General features: G+C 37.7%; 1 protein-coding gene across 2 annotated transcripts in view; it reads right to left on the bottom strand.

Moving 5' to 3' along the window:
• The window catches only part of pxna (paxillin a), a 33,861-nt gene extending 23,488 nt beyond the window's left edge, over positions 1-10,373 (bottom strand). Inside the window, exons 1-2 of one of the 2 annotated variants that reach the window (XM_052125604.1) lie at positions 10,280-10,335; positions 9,588-9,656 (exon numbers count right to left, since the gene is read on the bottom strand). Coding sequence is in view for 1 of the 2 variants with exons in the window: in XM_052125603.1 (XP_051981563.1) it covers positions 10,280-10,292 (13 nt within the window). In the remaining variant the exon portion in view is untranslated. Of the gene's footprint in view, positions 1-9,587; positions 9,657-10,279 lie in introns of both variants that reach the window. The other variant, XM_052125603.1, reaches the window with a different exon arrangement.
• Positions 10,374-15,726: the final 5,353 nt, after the last annotated feature.

Here is a 15,726-nt window from a genome sequence, read left to right as displayed (position 1 = left end):
TTATCATCAACGTTGACATTAAAAAATTGTCGTCAAAAAGTTTAATTGTCGAATAGTTGTTTGATCATTTAATGTAACATGAGATCACATTAAACTGTAATGATGATGTGTGAGAGCAGCACTGCAGTTTGTGTATGACTGATGAGAGGAAGAATTACACAGATCACAGTCCAGATGCACTCTAAACTTTACAAATATATTGCAAAGTATGAGGGAATCATAAAAAATAAAAAAAATAAGTAAATAGAGAAGCACTCTCGTTGTGGAATAAGCATAGCAGGAGCTCTTTAAAGGAAACACCCGGCGTTACATCTTAAATGCATTTATATTTAATGCGTTACAGCTTTATTAAAGTTCAAATAACACGGCAGCAGGTCATGTAAACAACTACAAACTCAGAAACTGGCATTTCTCTGTGCGGTCAGCGCCTCTTCTATGAGTTGCGCAAATGTCCCGATCAAAGGGGTAGAGATTGAAACTGCACCGGCTGATGCGCATTCTGTCACGGGGACGCTCATCCCTCAAGCTCACACGCTTAATGCAGCTAGATTATAACGTGATGGCTCACCACTTATTGAATCATAATATATGAGTCACTGTGCATTTCTTATCGTGAAGAAAATTGCCAATACGCAGCTTTTTTAATAAGAGAGAGTTTGTTTTTTAGTGAGTTAAAGATGGATTGAAGTGATCAGAAAGTTGAGAGAGGTGAAGTCTTCACCCCAATATACACTGCAACAAAATAGGTTTATGTGTTTTTGTTTTGGCTTGTTTTCCAATATAAATATCTAAAACTCTTAAAACAATGCAAAACATTTTTAGCAGCTATACTGCAGACGAAAAAAAAGAAATTCTAAGAATGTTGAATATAATATTAAAAATGCAAATATTTTTAAATATCTAAAAATCCTTTAAAAAATATGCATTCACCTGAAAAGCAGCATATCAGATATTTAGACTTTCTTTTAGAGAATAGATCTTGAATATATGGATATTTTGTCTTTATTGCACTCGCAGAATTATAACCAAGTGAAATAAATACACTTGTATACAAAACACACTTACTGTATATTTAAGATACAGTCTCTTAAAGCAAGTCTAAATATCATATATGCTGCTTCTCAAGTAAATGTATCTTATTAAGGATTTTTACACATTTTTAAAAAGGAAAAAAAGACAAAACTACTTGATAACAATAGGAGCTTTTGCAGTAAATTTTTTTTTTACTGAATATCATTTAGAGGTATTTTTAAAAGATGATTTTGTCCTCTTTATTGTCATTAGCACGTTTAATACAACCTTTAAGTCGGGGAAAATGCTGAATATTCGGTTAAGAGCGAATTATTAATCATTGCAATATTAGCTGTATAGTCGAATAACCGTTCTAATAATCGTTAAATTAATCGATTATCAAAATAATCATTAATTGCAGCCCTAATCTACATAAGGGCAAGTTGGGACATGACGGTATTAGATTTTCATATCATGATAATTGCTAAAGCACTTATCACGGTATACGGTATTATCATGGTATTGTATTTAGTTAGCCTACAAAATGGGTTGAAAGATAAATAAACTTTATTGTTCTTAATTACATGATCTAGCCACTTATTTTGTACTTTAAGTTAAAAGATCACAAAGAAAGTAACTTTACAAAGATCAAACTATAAGATTCAAAGATACATGGTGGCTCTCAAAAGTCGATGCTTCTATTTTGCATCAAATTTATTGCAGATTATTTTCATTACAAATGAACAAGTAACCACAATATTAACGTTTTGAGGGAAACACATTCTTCTTGTATTTTTGGTGCTTCGCATTCTTCGTGCATATAGCCCCCTACTGGGCACGCAGGTGAATTTATGACAAGAAATTATTTAAATATTAAAAAATATATTTTTTACATTTACCCACACCTATTATATAATGTCTGAACACATTCATTTAACCACTGGAATCATATGGATTACTTTTATGCTCCTTTTATGTGGATTTTGGAGACTTTTTGGCACCCATGCACTCGCATTGTGAGGACCTACAGAGCTGAAATATTCTTCTAAAAATCTTTGTTTGTGTTCTGCACAAGAAAGAAACTCATACATCTGGAATGCCAAGAGGATGATTAAATCATGAGAGAATGTTCATTTTTGGGTGAACTGTACCTTTAACATTCCTGCAGTACCTTCCGCTCCCATGAGTTTGCTCTAATCTCGCCCCCTCCCCATCCCTCAATATCTCTATCTGATGGGCAGAAAGGTGTGCTGGGAATTCCACACATGCTTCTGCCTGCTTGGACTCGTGCTGAACGCATCTGAATGTCCTGGCAAACGCACCACTCGGACAAAGACTGAGAAAAATTCAAGGACAACTCTGGGCATACAAAGAGTTTCGCTAAACAGAGAACGAAAACTAATTTATTTTAAAGCTAAACAAACACATGTGACACTGTTTTTCTTGAGTTCTCTAGTGATCATCAGTACAGTAGGACTTGTTGGAGGCATGTGAAAATTGTCCCACTACAGGTTATATGAGATCTCCAAGATTCACATGTCAGTTATGTTGTCATTTTACTTTTTTGATATATATATATATATATATATATATACACACACACACACACCTAAAGGATTATTAGGAACACCTGTTCAATTTCTCATTAATGCAATTATCAACCAATCACATAGCAGTTGCTTCAATGCATTTAGGGGTGTGGTCCTGGTCAAGACAAACTCCTGAACTCCAAACTGAATGTCAGAATGGGAAAGAAAGGTGATTTAAGCAATTTTGAGCGTGGCATGGTTGTTGGTGCCAGACGGGCGGTCTGAGCTATTTCACAATCTGCTCAGTTACTGGGATTTTCACGCACAACCATTTCTAGGGTTTACAAAGAATGGTGTGAAAAGGGAAAAACATCCAGTATCGCGGCAGTCCTGTGGGCTGAAAATGCCTTGTTGATGCTAGAGGTCAGAGGAGAATGGGCCGACTGATTCAAGCTGATAGAAGAGCAACTTTGCCTGAAATAACCACTCGTTACAACCGAGGTATGCAGCAAAGCATTTGTGAAGCCACAACACGCACAACCTTGAGGCGGATGGGCTACAACAGCAGAAGACCCCACCGGGTACCACTCATCTCCACTACAAATAGGAAAAAGAGGCTACAATTTGCAAGAGCTCACCAAAATTGGACAGTTGAAGACTGGAAAAATGTTGCCTGGTCTGATGAGTCTCGATTTCTGTTGAGACATTCAGATGGTAGACGTCAGAATTTGGCGTAAACAGAATGAGAACATGGATCCATCATGCCTTGTTACCACTGTGCAGGCTGGTGGTGGTGGTGTAATGGTGTGGGGGATGTTTTCTTGGCACACTTTAGGCCCCTTAGTGCCAATTGGGCATCGTTTAAATGCCACGGCCTACCTGAGCATTGTTTCTGACCATGTCCATCCCTTTATGGCCACCATGTACCCATCCTCTGATGGCTACTTCCAGCAGGATAATGCACCATGTCACAAAGCTCGAATCATTTCAAATTGGTTTCTTGAACATGACAATGAGTTCACTGTACTAAAATGGCCCCCACAGTCACCAGATCTCAACCCAATAGAGCATCTTTGGGATGTGGTGGAACGGGAGCTTTGTGCCCTGGATGTGCATCCCACAAATCTCCATCAACTGCAAGATGCTATCCTATCAATATGGGCCAACATTTCTAAAGAATGCTTTCAGCACCTTGTTAAATCAATGCCACGTAGAATTAAGGCAGTTCTGAAGGCGAAAGGGGGTCAAACACAGTATTAGTATGTGTTCCTAATAATCCTTTAGGTGAGTGTATATGTCAAATTATAATAAATTGGTATCTACCAATTGTTTTTAATTTTGGACCCACTTTATATTAGGTGGCCTTAACTACTATGCACTTAATCATTTGATACAATGTACTTATTATGTACACCCATACCTCAACAGCAGCAAATGTGGGCATTTTGCAGAACAACATGTTACACAGTAAATACATAGTCTTGTATGTATTTCATCTTAGTATATAGTAGTTAAGGCCACCTAATATAAAGTGTGACTCAAATGTTTGGGAGGTGGAGAGAACTCTCATATATTAAATTTATTCATCTACACAAGTGTCTTTTCTTACTTTCTCTCACAAACACAAACATGTCAAAGTCTGGGCATGCACCATTTCAACATAAAGCCTGTGTGTGCTGAGGCTGAATTATTCAACCAGTCACCAAACACTCTGTTTACACACATCATAACCAAACACTCTTTCCCAGAAAAAGCAAGTTGTTGCAACAGAACATTAGAAATGCGACTAAGAATACCAAAGGAACTTCAAACACAGTCTGTGATACTCATCTAGACAGATCAGTCTTGACCTTCTAAAATGAATAGAACACCCAAAAAACGAAGAGTCGTCATCATTTACTCACCCTCATGTCGTTCCAAACCCAATATTGTGTTCTTTACATTTATGCATTTGGCAGACGCTTTTATCCAAAGCAACTTACAGTGCACTTATTACAGGGACAATCCCCCCGGAGCAACCTGGAGTTAAGTGTCTTGCTCAAGGACACAATGGTGGTGCCAGTGGGGATCGAACCGGTGACCTTCTGATTACCAGTTATGTGCTTTAGCCCACTACGCCACCACCACTCTTTCTTTCCAAAAGTAGTTTTTAGGCAGAATGTCTGTGCTTCAGTTTTCCATTCTAAAAAAATTTAATGGCGATTTACACTGCCAAGCTCCAAAAAGGACAGAAAAGCAACATAAAAGTTGTAAATATGACTTGAGCACTATATTCCAAGTTTTTTAATGCCATGCCATAGTGACCAAAATTTAATTTGTACACTGAAAATCTTCCTCTGTGCCGTAGTTAACCCGATGTCACAACAACTCGTAATAATAGTTCGAGATTTGAAATTGCACAAATAGTCTTTTTACTCTTTTTCCTATGTTATTATATTTAAGCCCAGTTTAATCTAGGGATGGGAATTTTTTAGTAATTTCGCAGTAGAGTACTCAAACCCACAAAAAACGAGTACACGATTACTCAAATTAAAATGCACCTTCAAAACAAACAAAAAAACTAGGGCTGTCAATCGTTTAAAAATTGTAATCGAATTAATTGCATTCAATCGCGATTAAATCGCATATACAAATATTTGCTGAGAAAGGCCCTCATAATATATAATGATGAAATAATTATACAGTTATCTTTAAATATTTAAAAATTCTATATATATAAAATAAAAAATATTCAGATAATTAAAATACATTACATTCTTGTGGCAGAAGAGTTCATCATTAATAAGACAATATAAAAAGTGGCTTTAGAATACAATGTATTGTTTACTACCATATTATTGATCATAAGTCAATCATTGGCACACAGTTCACAGCAATCCATTACACAAGTGAATTTGTCAATCAGTTGAGATTTATTATGAGGGCTTGTTTAAGGAACCGTCAATTTACATGCCTGTGTAGCGTCTCAGGTGCGTAGCATCATAAACATAAAATGTTTAGGTCACTGTTTCAAGTTAAATATAGTTTAATACTCAATCTTTAAACACATCTTGAGATCCCTTAGTTCGCATTTGTGATCCATCAAGTGTTTTGAAATCAAGAATGTAACGCATGTTTGTGTTTCTGCTGCTGTATGGTTGTTTTCTTCACTGTATAAACTGTGTGTTGCTCACACAGCTGAAGTTTCACTTACTGCCCTCTGGAGTAAACAGGTGGTACTACAAGCTTGCATTTCTCAGGAATCTTCCTTATTACGGTCCGGGGGAAGTGTGATTAATTGCGTTAATTTTTTTATGCATTATTTTTTATCAAATTAATCGCACTGAATTAACGCGTTAAATAGACAGCCCTAAACAAAACACATAAGACACTTGTGTGAATCTTATATTTAGTTTATTAAAAAAAAAAAAAAAAAAAAAGTTACCAAGAACGGCTTCAAAATAAGATAACATCAAAAAACTATTATTTTCTTTTGGGGGAAAATTCAATGAACAATATGCATTAATAAAAATGGAAAACAAAAAAGATTTTAAAATAACAGAAAAAAACATTTGCACTCACCCGGAGCTTACACAGAAACCAATCCTGACGACATGAGGATGCTCAGCCGGTGTTCAGAGGTTCCACGCTCATACACTGCTGATCAGCTTCACAGTTCACTTCCCTTTTTTCCTCCATAAAAGCTGATCCTCGTCCGTTGGTTTTGCATGTTGGCATGACTCCAACAAGAACCAAATACAAATATTACAAGTATTGCATTGTAGTATAACTCGAGTGAGTGGTGGTGGTGTTGTGGGCTAAAGCACAGGGGGGATTGTCCCTGTAATAAGTGCACTAAGTCGCTTTGGATAAAAGCGTCTGCCAAATGCATAAATGTAAATGTAACTTGGCTGGTTGATTTGGTGAGAGATTAAGAGGGAAAATCAGTTTAATTCAGCATTGCTCACGGAAGGAAAATGCATAAAAAAAATGAACTTGCGATATTTGAGAAGTGTTTTTAATACCAGAGTAGCAAGTGCAGAACGAGTACTTGATTCCTCGTGCACATCCCTAGTTTAACCCCCAACTCAAACCTAACCATGATTTTAACAGGAAAATAACTTAAGTGTACCACAGACGAAACAGTGTATATACAACTGTTTGACATAGACTCACAATAGACCTCAATCCTTGACACACAAACCCCAAAAATGGTGACAATTAACAAACCTTATTAAGTTAAACGAGGAGCTCCTAACATCACCACAACTGACAAACAGTAGCAACAAAAAGCAATAGGAACTGCATAAAGTCAGTAAACAAATAATAAAACAAGCAGATAAAACTAATGGTTTAATTCTTTCATGTTGCAATGCATGTTGGGAACTCACAAATCAGCAACATTGTCAATATGAAACTGTTCATTCAGACAACTCTGTTGGTCCAACATGTGTTTTTATGTAGATTAAAAATATTTCACATTTCATAGTATATGAGACACAAAACCCACAATGCAAAATGCAATTTTATTTTTTAGTATACGGTATCTTTAAAAGATTTGGCACCACGACGAAACATGACTTTGTTTCCAGACAGACTGGTGCATTGACTCAATTGAGTCAATCAGAAGAACTAAACTAAAAAATGTCCAATTTTCTGAGAAATATGTATCTGAACAGATGCTGGATGGTTTGTGGGCGTGCCATCGGAGGCTACGATTAAGGGCCAGCCAACAGTTTACAACATCAAGGTGTAGATTAGGGGAAAGACCTTACACCACATCACAATTAGTGGACAAAACCAGGCACCAATAATAACTTTGTTGTTGCTTTTCAGTTAGACATTTCTTGCCAAAAGTGTGTGTGTGTGTGTGTGTGTGTGTCTTGATTTCTCCATTAAAGCAAATACAAAACAAATACACACCAGCAAGAGGCTTAAGACCATTGACTGTAAAAAAAGATGGACGACACCCCTTCGCTCTTTTCCATTGGTGAGAACTGAAGCCGCCAGTGTCCGATATGGCGCTGACATCTTGGGGCTTGAGTCTGCGCAGTTGCGATTTCGGGACCAGACCTGCGCAGTAGTGAGCAGGAAGTAAAGCAGCGAAATCAAGGCCCCGCCCTCACTCTCGCTGAATCAATCGCAAGCACACGCCCCTGCACTTTTGACTTTTGACGGTGTGAAATAATTAATTATAGAAATTTAGATATTACATTTAAAGCTCCAATCTCCTCAGTCCTCCGAAGATCCCGAAAAAAGTCGTTGGTGCTTCAGTGACTACTTTCGCTCAGAGAACCTGTCAATCACAGCTGTCAATCATGATGTCACAGCACCGTTTTTATAGCATCAAATAACTAAAAACAAACTTATTTTGAAAACAAACACTTGAAATGACATCAACGTGATAGAAACGACAGTAAATGACAGAAACTATCTTTGGAAAAAAGATATGTGAAGTGTAATTTAATTGTTTAGTTGGTCTCACGTCCCGTTGAATAACATGGGGAGGCGGGGTTTATGACCTATACTAGGACCAGCCACCGGGGGGGCGATCAAGACGTTTTGGCTTCACTTTTGAGGGCTTGTGCGGCACACTTGCTTAAGACTAATAACAGAACTACAGTAAGCTTTGGACAACATTAATGGTGAAGTTTGGAGGTGAGGTGCCAAGAGCAACTTTGCTTGTTGTATTTATTGATTTGTCTGCTTTCAATGAATGTATTTTGGGACATCCTAGGACGAAAATCAGGCAAACCTGCAAGGTGATCAGGGGAGGACAGATGAAACACTGTGTTAAAACTGTACCCGTGCCATAGGAAATACGCTTCCCAATGCTCCTTCGAGAGTTTTGTTTGCTTTATTCAGTCAGAAAGCTTAAATAATTCATTTGTTTTGCTTATCACATGACAGACAGACAGACAACTAAGAGCATTTCCAGCTGATGTGTTAGAAATTATACATATGCAAGCATTAGAAATATTTTAAAGGGGTCATGACATGGGTTTTTTTATTGTATTATTATGTTCCCTTAGGTGCAATTATAGTATTAATATATATTTTTTTAAGAAAAACTTTTAAAATCTAGTGATTTATGACCTTTTCCCACCCTGTTTCTCATCCTCTGATTCAAACAGTCTGTTTTGGGGGCGTTTTCCATTTAAGACTTCAGTGTTAACGCCCACTGTTATGATTGGCTAACGTCAGTGCCTATGTATCAATTATTGACGCCCCAGCCAGAACAATATGCAAGTAAACTAAGTAAAAACACTGTGATTATTCATAATGAATGAAATTGCGCTTTAAAAAGTAGTTTAAAGTTTAAAATAGATTACTTACAGTTTGCGTCGTCGTTGTTCCCAGAATAGTCGGCACGGACTTATCTTTGAGCAACAGTTTTCTGGCAAAGCCAGCATCATATTGAGATTTGTTCTCAAAACAGTCATCCTTAAAATGTACAGAACAAACGCTTAAGTTAACACTGCCGTGACTGGGACGTCCGCAAAAAATAAACTGCATCCATTTTTCCCTGACGTCTGGATCTTTCGGCAGCTTATTCAGAGGTTTTGTTTGACCACAGCCAGGAACAGCACATCTGTGTGGCATCGTAATTTTCCTGTGCACAAGTAGTCTCTGTCAGAGCTCGCTGTCCATCGACTGAACACTTGTGAGGCGACGGCGATACTGAAATGAGCGTAGTTGTCTTGCGCTTAAAGCGTAGTTATCTTGTGCTGGAGGCGGTCATATGCAAACGCTGGTACGTCACTTCTAACCGACACGTCACTTCTAACCATGAATCCAGAACGAGCTGTATTTTGAGCTTGATTAAATAAATGATTCGTTTAGAATGGGGAGGACGTCTTAAAATATTAAACTTGCAGGACGTTTTAATGATACAAAGACCTCTTATATACCAAAAGATCAAGGCAAATTTGGTTTCTCATGTCATGACCCCTTTAAAACAATCACAGAGTATAACATGTGTCAGTATTTAACTTAACTTAGGCATATTGCAATATTTAGCACATTATAAATGAGTATTCCAATTGTCACAGAGACGTTCCAACTGACCTGGGGTAGTGTTTCAACTGTACACGGAACAGGTACACTTGTAACAAAACCGCTCCTTGTCTTCAAACACTAATTGTAGAAAATATGAACAATGCATTCAGGTTTTTAGCATTTATTTTGTTAGTAGACAGATAAAGGTATCTCATGAGGAATTTGTTTTTAATGTTTATTCTGCTGTCTTTGTGCAGTACAGCAAAAACAATAAGTGCTCCAACTGTACTCGGTCTACCCTCTGTATTTACAGAAGTTGCATTAACACCAGACAGACAACACAAACTAGTTGCACATAACTCAACAATTAAGCATCACCTATACTTCTGCATTTAGTGAGGTATATTAAGCTTATTGATTTCCTTTGCTAGCAAGGGTTTGATGTTAATAAGACACACAATGTTGCAACTTGCAAGTGCTTCAATGCATTAAATCAATCGGACTACAATCTACGAACACTGCAGCATCACCAAACAGCTGAAGATACAGAAAAATGCCGTGTCAAATGAGCATTAAAGAATGTGTTGTAAAGCGCGTGTTGCTGCAGTCACTGCTGTATAAACACACAGGTATCGGCGCGCGCTGACGTTGGCAACAGACCCGATGTCCGTCCGCTATTACTTTGTAAATTCCTCGCTCTACCGTCAAACTTACCCTTTTATGATTATCCGATTTAAAACGTCAGACGACTTCATACTCACCTAAATCGTCCATTTCTCGCGGTGGTTTTGATGCGGCACAGGGACAAGGTGCCAGTGATTATATAGCTTCGCTCCGTACCGTGGCTCGTGTGCGCTCCACAAACACACGCTGAGAACTTTTTAACTCTCATGCATGCGCGGCGCGAGTCCGAGATGAGGACGAGCACGCGCAGCGCCTTGTTGCACACTGTCCTGTCGTTAATAATAAAAATAACAACAATAATAAATGTATCAATAATAATAATTGTTATACAGTCTATTCTTAATCAAGTCAAATTAAAAGTTAATAATAAATTATATTATATAATAATTAATTTAATTTTGACGTCATTATGATACATTTCCCTATAAAATATTAAATAACATTACGTAAAAATTCATTATAATTTGTTATTAATATTAATAGGCCTACTATAATTATTTACAAAGAATTATAAATACATTTTAATTATGTGATATATTGTGATATATTTATTTTATCATAATAAATTATATCTATCCATACATTGTCTCTTAGGATTTACACATTTCAGTTTCATAACAAATTGTCATCAAATTGAATTAAGCTTTAAACAAATTAAATTATTACAACGTAAGTTTTTTTTTTAAACATTGCACAATTCAATTTGATGGAAATGTGTTATTCAATTAAAATGCGTGAATCTTAAAAAATAGGCTTTTTTATATTTAATATTTATTTTGAGTGATATACTGTGTGTATAACGTACATAAATGCTTTGATTTGTCATTTTTTTATTAAATACGACTTTCGTTACAAATTATATATTAGCAGCAGTTAGATGTTTATATTATTATATTATATATTGTATAATATGTAGGCCTGTTGTTATAAATTATATGTAAATTACATAATATGAACATTAAATCATACATTTTATATATAAGGAAATGTAGCTTTTTTCTTGTCACAAAATGTATCAAGGTCAAAAAAATATTTTTTTTATTGAAAATAGATGTAGCAACATAATTTGTTTGAAATTAAAAAATAACGGATGGTTGATTCGATTAAAACTCAGTAAAATAAAAATAAAAAAGTGGTAAGGCAGCCTTTTACCTCACACTTTGGGTAAAAGGCCGCTAGGGGGTTTAAAGTGATATCATGTAGATACCGGGGTAATTGTTATAGGGCACAATTTGTCAACAAATGCAAATCATTTTCAGATAGCAAGATGCTTTATTGAGTAACAAATTAAGACGATGCTTACTCAAATTATCTACTTCAGAAAAAAAGTCAGACATTTCCTGTTTATTTCAAATGCATTTGGCATTTTATTACAGCTCAAGTATATATACCCAATACTATAACCAAACTAATCTCTATTATGATTGGATCACTCAATGTGAGGCCACTTTGAACATTTTTCATAACAAATCCCACTTAAAAAAAACCCAATGTGTTTAATAGGGGATTTTAACCCCTGCAACAAGGGGGCTTTTTAACCCCAAATACCATCCTTTAACTTGTTGGACAGTTATTGAATTTTTTTTTATTTGATGACCTTAAAAAATACTGAAAATGATAAATAAGTATTTTGTCTCAAAAGAAATTGATAAATTTCAGGGATTTTCATTGGCTACATATATTTGCAACATTTAAAAAATATATACAAAATTTGATCAAACTGCCTCAAAATCAACCATTAGACACCACACGCAAAGATCTCATGGATTAGGAAGTCCTGTGGTAGTTTTTGTTGTTATTAAGTGTTTAGGGAGAAAATCAAATCTCGAAGCATTTGCAGTCAAATCGTGAGATGTAACTTCTCAGCGAGTGCTAATTACTACTGTGTTGACTCATTTGTATGTACTGTATTTTCCCAAATCAGTTATGTGCTGCCGAATGTTCAGCAATTTGTCCCTGGTAAAACTGATTAAATACTAAACAGAGCACAAACAAACAAAAACAACAAAAGAATTGGAGAGCTTCACAGCGAGGCCGCCATCTGTGGATCACCATGATGCTATGTATTCTGCATTAATAATTCTTTCCAGTAATTACTTTAGACATGCATTGCATTCAATTCCAGCTTTAAAATGTATTGAGGAGGGAAGTTTGTGTGCATGCCCATTGCGGGGAGCTGTTGGGATATCCCATGTTTCAACAGGTGTGAACAGGCTGCTGAAAGCTTTGGGCTCTTTGGGAATATACTGAACACAACTGAACACACTAAAGTCACACACTCATTTACATCGCTGACATGAGTGGAGGTCAGAACGCTCCAGAAGAAACTTGTTAGGAAAGTAAGCAGCAGTGCTTGCAACTAAAAACAAGCTCACTTTAACACTAATTTAGGGCAGTATTTCCTACTTGGGATACAATTAGTTATCTTTAAGCAACTAATTACTAATTTCATTTATGTGAATTTTCTGTACGCATAGAATATTACATGCAATGAGCTTTACTTGACCTCCCATTCCCTGTGTGATGAATGAACTGAATGTCAATACTGTAATGAATGAGGCTGCTATCGCTTTAGCCGACCGCCAGAGGGAGCCCTATCCCGAATACTGACACTGAGCCATTTCATCTATGGTGACTTCCTGTGTATATAATATATAAAGCCATGCCTTGCCATTGTTACCTTGTGAAGTATTGACAGTTTCACTGCCTTACCACGTGTTTATTCCATTATTTACTCATTGCCTTCTTGACCTTGTCTTTTTTGGATTACCGATTTCTGTATTACCATTTTGTTATGTATGCCTGGCTGGACTGCTTACTTGTGTATCAACTACTTTGCCCTCTAACCAATGAATCCAGCAGAAGTTTCTCAGCTTCAGGCTGCATTCACTCACCTGAGCGAACTGCTCAAAAGTTTCCCGGAGCAATTGAACCACCTAAAAGCTGTCTGCTAACTGCCGCATCTCTTCTTCCTTTCATGTGTCATTGTTGAAACCTGTCCAACCAACATTTGGCCCCGGAACCACGGATCCTGAGCCGCCTCCTCCATTGGAGATCGACGGATCACCTGCTTACATGGTCAGAGAGATCGTAGACTCACGTTGTCGAGAGGGCCAGATGCAGTACCTGGTGGACTGGGAAGGTTATGGACCAGAGGAGAGATCGCGGGTAGCTGCCAAGGACATTCTAGATCCATCCCTGATTCGAGATTTCCACCAAGCACACCCAAATCATCCTGCACCACGACCAAGGGGACGTCCTAGAATAAGAACAACAGGAGTTGTTCGTAGAGGAGAGAGGAGTGCTGTAACGAATGAGGCTGCTATCCCTTCAGCCGACCACCAGAGGGAGCCATATCCTGAATACTGACATTGAACCGTTTCTTCTATGGTGACTTCTTGTACTTGCCTTGCCATTGTTACCTTGTGAAGTATTGTCAGCTTCACTGCGTTACCAAGCGTTTATGCCATTATTTGTCCTCATTGCCTTCTTGTCATGACCATTGTGCCTGTCTTTTTGGATTACCGATTTCTGGATTACCGTTTTGCTCTGTTTGTCTGGTTGGACCAAGTGTGTCGCACAAGCCCTCAAAGTGAAGCCAAAACGTCTCGATCGCCCCCCGGTGACTGGTCCTAGTATAGGTCATAAACCCCGCCTCCCCATGTTATTCAATGGGACCAACTAAACAATTAAATTACACTTCACATATCTTTTTTCCAAATATAGTTTCTGTCATTTACTGTAGTTTCTATCACGTTGATGTAATTTCAAGTGTTTGTTTTCAAAATAAGTTTGTTTTTAGTTATTTGATGCTATAAAAACGGTGCTGTGACATCATGATTGACAGCTGTGACTGACAGGTTCTCTGAGCGAAGTAGGTCACTGAAGCACCAACTGACTTTTTTCGGGATCTTCGGAGGACTGAGGAGATTGGAGCTTTAAATGTAATATCTAAATTTCTATAATTAATTATTTCACACCATCATAAGTCAAAAGTCAAAATTTCAGGGGTGTGTGCTTGTGATTGATTCAGCGAGAGTGAGGGCGGGGCCTTGATTTCGCTGCTTTACTTCCTGCTCACTACTGCGCAGGTCTGGTCCCGAAAGCGCAACTGCGCAGACTCAAGTCCCAAGATGTCAGCGCCATATCGGGACACTGGCGGCTTCAGTTCTCACCAATGGAAAAGAGCGAAGGGGCGTCGTCCATCTTTTTTTACAGTCTATGGGTTGGACTGCTTACTTGTGTATTGACTACTTTGCCTTCTTAATCAACTACGTCTCTGCCTAACGTCTTTGATCTGTTTGCTGTGTTTAATAAACTTCCTGCATATGGATTCTACCTCAGCCGCCATGTCGAGTCCCTTACAATTACAGCCAAAAAACTGCCAACTATGATTGACTAGGCACTGCTCTACATCATATACTGTTTGCAACACAGCACATAAAACTGTTTGAGTAATAGATATAATAATAGGTCTAATGGCATCATGGTGTGTTGTGAAGTTAAATGCCAGGAAATCTCAACATTTCACAACAGATTAAGTTGCTTAGATGAGTGTAGAAACATCTTGAGTAACAGAAAACCACATCAAGCTGACAAGAAATAATTCTAGGATGACCTGGAAAACTGCACATCTTCATAGACCGAAAATAAAAAGAGATGCAAATGAAGAATGAAAGAATAATTTGCTCAAAATTAGCCATTTTCCATTTATTCCCCTTTGGGATTTAGGACTTGTGGTCAGCTTCAATGCAAAATCATCACCCACATGCTAACACTAATTATATAGCTTATATATATATAGCTTAGGATTGTCCCTGTAATAAGTGCACTGTAAGTCGCTTTGGATAAAAGCGTCTGCCAAATGCATAAATGTAAATGTAAATATCTGTTTCACAATCATTTGAGAACATGTCAGGCGTGGGAGTCACGGTCGAGGCGAGTACTAAACTGCAGTGTGTGAAAATGGGCTTTACTGAAAATGAAATAAACAAAAACTACCCCGAGCTGGTCCTAAGTTAAATGGGCAGAGGCCAGCCGGGGAATTGGAATGAGGTCTCTAAACAAAGAACAGACAGGAAAAACCAGACTGAACACCTTTATGAGGAAACACATCACGATATATTCGACAATGAACTGGAACAAGATAGAGAACACAGGGAGATTAAATAGAGGGAAAAATGAGGAGGGTAACCAGATGGGGCAGGTGAATCAAATGAAGTAATAACCAGGTAACAAGGGGATGGGGCCTGGACTTGAGACAGGAGAGGACATGGCAAACAAACCTGACAGAAGCCATGTGCTCACACCAAGCACAATGACAAGACAGTAGAGCACATGGCAACGAAACCATCACTGGCCATGTGATCAAACAAATAACGAGACAAGACAGAAGAGCGCATGGCAAGAGACCCAAAGCCAAGCGCTCACAAAGACAAGAATGGACCATGAGTGTCCGGATACCGACCCAGAAAAGAAACCGGAAAACCCAGAAGAGTCACCATGCTCCGAACGTGAAAACACA

The sequence above is a fragment of the Xyrauchen texanus genome, chromosome 4 (assembly GCF_025860055.1).
Source record: "Xyrauchen texanus isolate HMW12.3.18 chromosome 4, RBS_HiC_50CHRs, whole genome shotgun sequence".
NCBI classification, from domain to species: domain Eukaryota; kingdom Metazoa; phylum Chordata; class Actinopteri; order Cypriniformes; family Catostomidae; genus Xyrauchen; species Xyrauchen texanus.
This window is presented reverse-complemented; position numbering and strand designations above follow the sequence as displayed.